At 43.5% G+C, this 9,411-nt stretch overlaps 1 protein-coding gene across 2 annotated transcripts in view; it reads left to right on the forward strand.

Moving 5' to 3' along the window:
- The window catches only part of LOC140282648 (fatty acyl-CoA reductase 1), a 36,925-nt gene extending 27,779 nt beyond the window's left edge, over window positions 1-9,146 (forward strand). For both annotated transcript variants that reach the window (XM_072377161.1, XM_072377162.1), the window contains exons 4-12: window positions 276-455; window positions 1,114-1,291; window positions 3,111-3,155; window positions 3,239-3,357; window positions 4,719-4,786; window positions 6,677-6,848; window positions 6,938-7,067; window positions 7,527-7,654; window positions 8,661-9,146. In XM_072377161.1, the coding sequence (XP_072233262.1) occupies window positions 276-455; window positions 1,114-1,291; window positions 3,111-3,155; window positions 3,239-3,357; window positions 4,719-4,786; window positions 6,677-6,848; window positions 6,938-7,067; window positions 7,527-7,654; window positions 8,661-8,823 (1,183 nt within the window). In that variant the 3' untranslated portion in view covers window positions 8,824-9,146. The remainder of the gene's footprint in view (window positions 1-275; window positions 456-1,113; window positions 1,292-3,110; window positions 3,156-3,238; window positions 3,358-4,718; window positions 4,787-6,676; window positions 6,849-6,937; window positions 7,068-7,526; window positions 7,655-8,660) is intronic.
- The last annotated feature ends 265 nt before the right edge of the window (window positions 9,147-9,411 follow it).

The following is a 9,411-nucleotide window of genomic DNA, read 5'->3' on the forward strand; positions in this document are numbered from 1 at the left end:
TTTTCATGTCTTGTTGTCATTCCACTGCAGTTTAAGATTACTCTCTGAATATTCCTGCCAGTCTGCACATTATCATAAGGACGGAGCGCTGAGTCGTCTGCAAACAAAAGCGTGCAAATGCTCAGAGACATTAGCAGTGGAGCAAATATGCACACACCAACTTCTCCTCCCACACCGACTCATTTGTTTGTTGTTGTTTTTCTTTCCACACCGTCTCCTCCCTCACACATGCAAGTACACGCAGCGTTTGACGGCGTCTCTCCACTGTCCCGCAGACACGCCCTGCAGCTGAATGTGATCGCCACGCAGCAGCTCCTCAACCTGGCCCAGCAGATGCACCGCCTCGAGGCCTTCATTCACATCTCCACCGCCTATGCAAACTGCAACCGCAAGCACATCGAGGAGGTCATCTATCCGCCGCCCGTCGAGCCCAAGAAGCTCATCGAGTCTCTCGAGTGAGTGGATGAAGGGCGGTTTTCTGCTCCGCTAAGACACAGAATCGATTCTGGTTCAGCTTGATTGATATCTTCATGTGGAATCTAATGAGCAAGTAAAAAGTCTTGGAGAAAAAAAAGGTAGTTTAATTAAGTGAGATAAGGCTTGTACACACATTCTTAAGGGGGAAAAAGGACGTTTTCTTGTTCGATTGTTACTTTTTGGAATTGCAAAAGTTGGATGAAGCACCTGCCGGTCCATCTGTCATCGTACAATGACAGAAAAGCTTATTTGAGGTGGTTTATTCTTTCATTGGTGTGGATAAGGCTAATCAGTCATTTGGGGGAGGGGGTATTCACTTCTTTAGGAAACTTAAGTGATCGTCTTGTAATTGCTTTTCATTGCTTTGTATTTCACATTTGTAATTCAAAAGCTCATTTGGCAGCGCAGCCTGCTTTTTTCTTCTTTTTCTAAACGTTTTATTTCTTAATAAGCTGAAAGTAAAAACTGTCTTGCGTTGCCAAAGTGCTTGTCCACACACCGTGCTTAAAAGCTCTCATCTGTTTGAGTGCACCATGAAGTTCTTCAGCGGAAACGACCCTGACAAAGACGATCGTGATAAATCTCCTCTCAGAAACCTCGTCTTTTTCTGTTTGTTTTTTTTTTTTTTCGTTTAAGGTGGATGGATGACAGCATCGTGCGGGACATCACGCCACGGCTCATCGGCGAAAGACCCAACACGTACACCTACACCAAAGCCCTGGCTGAGTACGTGGTGCAGCAGGAGCAGGACAAGCTCAACATTGGCATCATCAGACCCTCCATTGTGGGAGCCAGCTGGCAGGAGCCTTTCCCCGTGAGTCCACCGAACAGTTTCCTTTTTTCTGTCTAGCACAGCTAAATCTCCGTAATTATCTTACGCTGCAGTGTCGGTGTTTGGACATGCAACGATTGCTTACTGTTGTGGGTGATTAACACGAGACAGATTTGAAAAGTCTCAATGTGAGCTCAACAGTGAGGCCTGTGGCTCACCTCACTGCCTGTGGTTAAAACTGTTCAACATTGTCACAATATCTTGAGCCCCTGCTCATCAAGAGTCCTCCTACCGCAGTAAAACTAAGTAAGATAAGATATTGATCGACTTAATCCTCTATGGGTCCTTACTGCTCCCCTGTGGCTTTCATTTAAGTGGCCAAGAGTTAATATATCTTTGCTGTAGACCTGTGTTTTCGCCTCCAGTCCACACGATCAGCAGGGTGAAGGCACAGAGAGGAAGGTATGTTGAAGAGTGCAGAGGAGTGCATATGCATATGACGGCTGCCTTTATGAGTTAAACGCTAAAGCTGAACGGCGCCATCTTTCCACGATTAAGCTGCCTTTAGGATGCCTGCTGCTTCAGGGATCCTTCAATTTCAGAATTTTGCATCTTGCATTAAAGATTTAAGTCATATTTTGCTGATACTGCGCGTGAGACGTCAAACCTGCCTTTAAGTATCTGAGGCTGAGGTTGCAGCTGGTGCACAGAACGAAAATGTGAGGAATTCATACTATTAAACTGAGTATTTTCATTATTCAGCTGCCTGCTGTTTTCTTAATAATTTAGTATATGGAATGTGAGATGAAACTTCCAGTGTAATTGAATCTTTTGCTGCTGGACCCTCAAACATAAGCCAAAACAGTCACAATTCAGTTGGCTATTACCTCAGGATCCGTTCCTTTTAGAAGCTTGAACTGTTTTTATACTATGCGTTCATTCCAGTTTTATCTACATATCGCCCATTCACTGTGATCATTTACATGAATATTTGATGGGTTCTTAGTTAACAGTAATTATAAGTTGCGGTCCTCTTGAGCTTGTGGAAGCTGTGTAGCTTGACTTTGGTGTTTATATGAAGCTAGTTTACTGTTAAACGTAGTCAAAGCCTCCCCGTGAAATAAATGTACTCACTCAGAGAGGCTGCTGCATTACCAAAATACCAGAACAACACAGGGAAGCACTTGTTTATGCGGCGTCAGGAAATGTAGGCCTTGTGTGTTTGCGTGCTGGGGCTGTGACGTCAGTTCCTGGCTCTGCTCAGCCTGCAGTTGTAAGCTTCGCATGGCAGCAGCTCCTCAAAAGGCCCCTCTCACGATTGGCTGTGTCACTCGCCTTGGCAGCCCGTGCCAGTGGGCGCTGTGAGGAAATTAGATTGAGACAGCTTATTTTTCTGTTTGTGCTTCTGTGTGATGTGTTTCCAGGCACAATACGCAGCGACGTCTGTCACTTTGTGAGCTTTTGTCTTTGGACATCTCTGATTTAACCAGAAAATGAGGCGAATTTCAGTTCAAATTTCCTTCTTGAGTACCAGCAGCCTGTTTCTCTTCGCTGCGCTTTATCCGCACCAAGCATATTCTTAGACTTATAACCCACCGAGTCCTTAGTCCTACACAGCAGAAGCTACAGCAGTCTGTTAGCAGTGCTTTCATCCATTTTTAATGGCGTCTAATTGAAGTAGACTGTCACTGCCACTCAGGCTCCCCTGTCTCCCACTACGACCACCACAGGAAGTAACATAACCCCGAACAACCACACATGTGTAGCTGTTGCAATCTATAACTCAATGTCTCTTCAGTCTCTGGGCTGTAATCGACTCTCTGAAAGCTCTCTGAGGATTTTCTGTGCTCTCACACCACAGGGTTGGATCGACAACTTCAACGGGCCAAGTGGAGTCTTTATAGCTGTGAGTAATCATGTTCACCTTGAGTCCTAAAACTTGTAATCATGTAGTGTTGGAGTCCTAAGACGATGTCGCTCTGCGATCAGGCGGGAAAGGGTATCCTGCGCACTATGAGGGCCAACAACGACGCAGTAGCTGATCTGATCCCTGTGGATGTGGTCATCAACCTGACCCTGGCTGCTGGCTGGTACACCGCCGTGCACAGGTGAGTCAACACTGAAACTGAAAGCTAAACCCTAATTTAAGGGGAGGGGTGGTGCTTGTTTTAGACTAAACATTTTAAAAAAGCTTAGCGAATGAATATAGTTCTTATTAAAGTATCCCATGTTACAGCAGTGACATGGTGTCGCAGGTTCTTGGCGTCAGGGGAACCGATGCAGGAGAGGTTGACCTATCCTGACTTTAAGTCCCTTATATGAGTTGGTATATGAGTTACAAAAGTTGGTCACTTTAGTCAGATTCACCCCTCTTTCCACTTCTTTTAGGCTCTTATTTTTCCTTTTCAGCCTTGAATTTTTCACGTCACTCCCGACAAACTCTTACTGGACATCGTTTTGATCCCTTTTTTGTTTTTTGTAATAATCTCACTTGAAACAAACATCTCATTTTGATCGAAAAGCTAAGAAAAATAAATCTGTACAAGTGATGTGAGTCGTTTGCCAGACGGAAAACAGAGGTTCTATTCCAGAAACCAACGGATTTTCAGATCCTGTTTTGACTGCATCGTTACCATGGCATGAAGGCTCAGGATGTGATTTAGAGACGGGGGGGGGGCAGTACAGACTGATCACCCGAGTTAAGACTCTTTATCGTCATTACTTTTTGGAATGTTTTAAGGAGGAAAAGCTAAATGCTTCCCAGCTTGCTGAGTTGAAAGGGAGGTTGACAAATAATGTTGGGTTAAGATAGGATGAAGTGAGATGAGATAAAGTTGGATAGAATGTGCTTCTGCATGTACAGTAATGGGAAAAACTCTCTACACTTCTAATCTTGAGAGTTGAAACAGAAAGTTTCTGTTTTATAGGCCCAAATGCTGTCGGCAAACACGCCAGTGAATAGGGAGTGAGCTTTTTATAACCTCTCTTACTGCAATTGAAGGTTTTAAAACCTTTGGAAGAGGAATTCCTGATTTCTTAGATTAAGTTAACGCTGAGTTTATCCTGAGGATTAAGATGTCTTAAATTAATGTTTTTTTTCTAAAATACACCAAAGGTAAACCAAATTGATGTACAGTGGTTCACCTAAAACCTTGACATTCTTGTGGTTACGCTACTTCCCTTATTACGATGGAGGTTCCCACTGGAAACATCTTACTCACTGCTTCACTATTTCATCACCAAAACTCACTGGCTCAGATTTTCCAGAGTGGGAACAATGTGGGTGGAAAATGTAGTTCAGCCTCTCCCATCTCAGTCTACTAAGAAACTCCAAAAGATTTCATTTAGCATCTCAGATGTAATCGTTCAAATCGAGGCCATGATCTTCGTGTATTATGAACAACAGCGTCTGTTCATTTTAAATCGTTGTCGTTTGATAAGACGTTATTTTGACCTTCATCTCCCGCAGACCTAAAACAGCCCTGGTGTACAACTGCACAACCGGCGGCATCAACCCGTTCCACTGGGGAGAGATTGGTGAGTACACTGTTTGACTTGTTTAAAGGTAACAGAAACCTGTCGCTGCAGGCGGATATTTATGGATCTGTTTTGTCTGCTCCGGTCTGCAGTGCCGTCGTCTCTGTGCGCTTTCGTCATCACAAATCAATAAGCCGGCACTGTGGCACAATGTTGCCGTTGTGTAGTGCAGCGTAGTTGTGGCGTCAGTGGCGGAAGATTAAGGTGGAGAGCAGCTGCCACCTGCTGGAAAGTGGCAGATGATGGAGGGATGTGGGTGAGCTTTTCGTGGGAAGTCGTTTTCAGATTGTTCATTAGGATTTCTGAAAAAGGGAACGTTTTGCCCAATAAACCGCAAAGAGTTCAACTGGGGGGAAAAAAAGTTTAATTCATAATAAATGTCACGCTTCCTGACATTCTTCCTAACCAAGCTGACAAAAGAGATGGTGTACATTTGTAATAGAGATTAGTAACGATTGTTTTTATTATTGACTGATCCACCAGTGCTTTTCTCTTTTTTTCTTTCTTGTTTCTGACCAACAGTTCATGACCCAACAGTCAAAAATTGACAAATGGATTGGCCGTTACAAATACTCATTTCAATCACTCAGCATTTCTAAAACGACTAATTCATAAATCTGCAGCACACATGGGAACTGAACCCGAACCCCGAATCATCCCTCTGAACAGAATTTGTGCCATCAGGCTATTAGCCTTCAGATACTCCTCAATATGTTGGTGCAGTTGTTATTCTGAGAGAAGCAGAGGGATGAGGGATGAGTGAAAACTCATTGTTTCCCTCCGACTGGCCGGATGTCAAGGGACCCTCAGATTAACAAACACGCTCCCTTCACCACGGAAATTGCTACCAGATGGCCCGTGGCAGGATTAGACCTCATCACTGCAGCTCAGCATCACGGAGGAAGAGCGGTGCACTGCAGTCTCTCTGGTTCAGATGAGGCTAGTTATAAAACAGTTGAATCAGAGGATAACACTAGATGCCCCCTCAGGAGTGAAATTAAGTTTCTACTTGAGTGTGCATTTTAGAAAAGGATTAAACAAGCTAGCTAGTCTAGCTGCTTGTTATTGCTCTGTTTTTTTTATTATCACAACTGTCGCAGCTCCCTGAGAGCGGCTCAAGGTTAGCGGAGATACTCCCAACCAGGCTGCAAGGATCCAGGCCACAGCTGGCTGTCACCTCAGATCTGGTCATCTCGGCCCCTGCAACCACCACGTCTGTTGCCATGGAAACAAACCTTGCAAGGCCCAGTTCGCATGCTGGGTGTGATGTAATGTCTGTATTCACATGGCTGCCCTCCCCTATCTGTGAATGGCCACTGCTGGATTGTGGGGGAGGAGCTTCTGCCTGGCAGCAGGAGTGACCGCTCTGAGTGTCATGATTCAGGCTGGCCAGGGTTCCTGGAAGTCATGATCCTTGCATAGAAACTCCAATTTGTGTGCATCTGTGTACATGTTTGTGTTTACCTCTTTGGTTTCTCAGTAGTGGATCGGGATAAACCTCACTTTCCCGCTGACTAAGAGCAGTGTTAGCCCCACTTTTTGTCTGTTTTACTCTTACATAAGAGTCACAGAGCTTAGCACGGGATTATCTGAAAAATAAATACCTACTGTTCTTTGAGTATTCCAGAAGAGATGTTTCTCAAAGTCACTTTTCATCATCTGGGTTTAAAAAGAATATTATATGTATTCAATGTATGATATAATATTTATCTTTATTCCAAGAAAAGATAGAAGGCTACACTGATCTCTTTTTAACCATGAAACAAATAGACATTTCTGTTTAAAAAAAAAAAGAAGAGCATGAATGCAACTTGATCAGTGTGTTAAAATTCTTAATGATGAGATGAGTTTTATTTTCTAATCAACTCTCTCATCCTCCTGGTTTAACAGAGCACCACGTGATGTCGTCCTTTAAGAGGAACCCCCTGGAGCAGGCTTTTCGCAGGCCCAACGCCAACATAACCTCAAACTATCTGATCAACCAGTACTGGATCCTGGTCAGCCACAAATTCCCGGCCTTCATCTACGACCTCTTCCTGCGTCTGTCTGGACAGAAGCCACAGTAAGACAATGCAATGCAGCTCCCTGTTGCACGTGAAATTAGCAGTAAAATGAATCCATGTTGTAACCCACATTCATCCGTCGCTGCAGAATGATGCGCATCTTCAATCGTCTTCACAAGGCCATCAGCCTGCTGGAGTATTTCAGCAGCCAGGACTGGGAGTGGGGCTCGGAGAACATGAGCATGCTGATGAGCCAGCTGACCCCCGAGGACAGGAAGGTGGGAATATCTTTTTCCATATTGCCAGTTTGCACTCAGTTGCTGTACCTCCATAAAACACAAGTGGCTCAATATGATTTATTTCAGATGAAAGTTATTCCATTCGCCACAATGTTAAAAAGATCTCTATGTTTATTAAAGGCACCAGCAAAATTTACCATAAAACAGCTTTATGGTTAACGTCTCATCAGCTTGTTTATCCTATTTTTAACTGTGAAGGAGAATTTTTATAATACACGGATAATCTTATGCACCAGAAAAGGCACTTTTGTCTTAATTTAACACTAATCCTGAGGGAGATCGCTGTCTTGAAATACAATGTTTTATTAAAAAAAAAAAAAAGGAGATAATTGCTCCCTCTAGTGAGTGTGAGTGGGACTTTATAAATACTCCTAAGTTCAACTAACAGCGGCTTGTGTTTGTCTTTGTGTTATCTTTTTGTGCCTGTGTGTTTTCCAGGCTTTTAACTTTGATGTGCGCCAGCTGAACTGGCCTGAGTACATTGAGAATTACTGCATCGGCACCAAGAAGTACGTCCTGAATGAAGACATGTCTGACATTCCTGCTGCCAGGCAGCATCTGAGGAAGTAAGTCAACAAGAGGAGGCAATGTAAATAAATGAGTGAAGAGACGGTCTACTGGTGCATATCTGTGGAAGGGCATTAATAACTTTAAATGACAGCTTTGTTACTATGTGAGTGAAAGATGAGCTGATCTCCAACATATATAAAGATGGTGTCATTAGAAAGCCCAAAGCGTGATTTATCCACCGCTGTGCTCACCAGTTAGAATGGTTTCCGTTTTTTATTCAACTCTACATCCTTTTTCTCCAAACACACCTTTACTCATTCTGGCCAAGAAGTTCAAGTTTAAAATCAGCTGTCCCCCGAAGAATTTCTTTCCGAAATTGATCAGACTTGTGTTGTCCGTTTTCAGGCTTCTGAACTTTGTGTTGATACAATGCAGAGGTCACTCCACAGTCTGTTAAATCTTCCTGCAGTTGTGGTACAGTCGAATGAAGGCTTTGATTTACCATTCTAACAAACTTTTGAGTAACTCTCTTGGTAAGTTTTCTTGTCTTCCAGGCGTTAGACTTAACCTCTTCTACTGTCAGTAAGTGATATTTCATATGCCATCATGTCTGGAAACAGATGCCTGATCATGCTTTAGAGCTACCCCAGATTTGTGGACATGATTTATTCTAATTTGTTCCAAAGTGTTAGGCAGCTGCTCAGAGGCTCCTCGGCCTGATGATTGTTGGGACAAGGTTAGAATAGAATATTCTCTAAAACTGGTTGCGATTGCCCAAACGAGGTCATCACGGTCTGAGTTATTTGTAAAGACATTATAAAGACAAAGAATTTGCCATTTTTGCCTGAAATTTTGAAGAATGTTTATCTTTGCTTTCATGCCATCTGGACATCCGCTCATCTTGTTCTGACTGAACTGTTCAAAGTAATAATTCCACCAGGATAACCCAAACTTTTGAATTCTGCAAAGACCTTTACTTGGTTCAAGTTCAGTGTCATCTATATTTCTGCGTTTTAAGGCTTTAAACTTGCCTCACACCTCCTCTCTCTTCTCGTCTCCCAGGCTGAGGAATATCCGCTACACCTTCAACACACTGTTAGTCGTTTTCATCTGGCGGGTGTTCATCGCCCGCTCCCAGATGGCCAGAAACATCTGGTACTTTGTGGTCAGCCTCTGTTTCAAGTTCCTCTCCTACTTCCGTGCATCCAGCACCTTAACCAACTGAGTCTTCTTCACCGCCTCGAACCGGAGACGGCAGCCCTCACCTTTAGCTGTCGGCAGGAAAAACAACATCCGAGACTCAGACCCTGTCGTTGTGGATAAGCCGGGCTTCTCTACAGAGGAGAAGAGGGCTGCAGCTGAACAAAGCACTCAGAAGGAGGGGAAGAAGAAAAAGAGGTCGACTAGCCATGACTTATTTGCTTAGGTTGGAAATCTGTCATCAGTACCTACACTGTTCGGTTACCAAACCCCGTCCAAAAAAGTGTTGTTGCTCATTTTGTACCTACTGTTTTCTTCAAAGTGGCCAATTATATATGCAAGAATTAAGCCTTTTGTGTGACTTCCACTTTCTTTTCACCCTCTTGAGTCTAATTGCATTGCCTTGCCTTGTGATGATTTTCTTTTCATACTTGAAATGCAGCATTGCGTCAGAGGAGGACAATTTCTATACGGTTGTTTCAGTTTTGTACTGTGAGGATCTCCAACTCTTCTCTTTAATACACAGGTGATTTGGATATATGTACTATGTCTTGCATTATGTGCGTCTACTGCCTTTTTAAGATGACACTCAAGGCTCACTGGTGGTTATCCG

The sequence above is a fragment of the Leuresthes tenuis genome, unplaced genomic scaffold, assembly GCF_036924035.1.
Source record: "Leuresthes tenuis unplaced genomic scaffold, fLeuTen1.0.hap1 SCAF_23, whole genome shotgun sequence".
Lineage (NCBI taxonomy): Eukaryota > Metazoa > Chordata > Actinopteri > Atheriniformes > Atherinopsidae > Leuresthes > Leuresthes tenuis.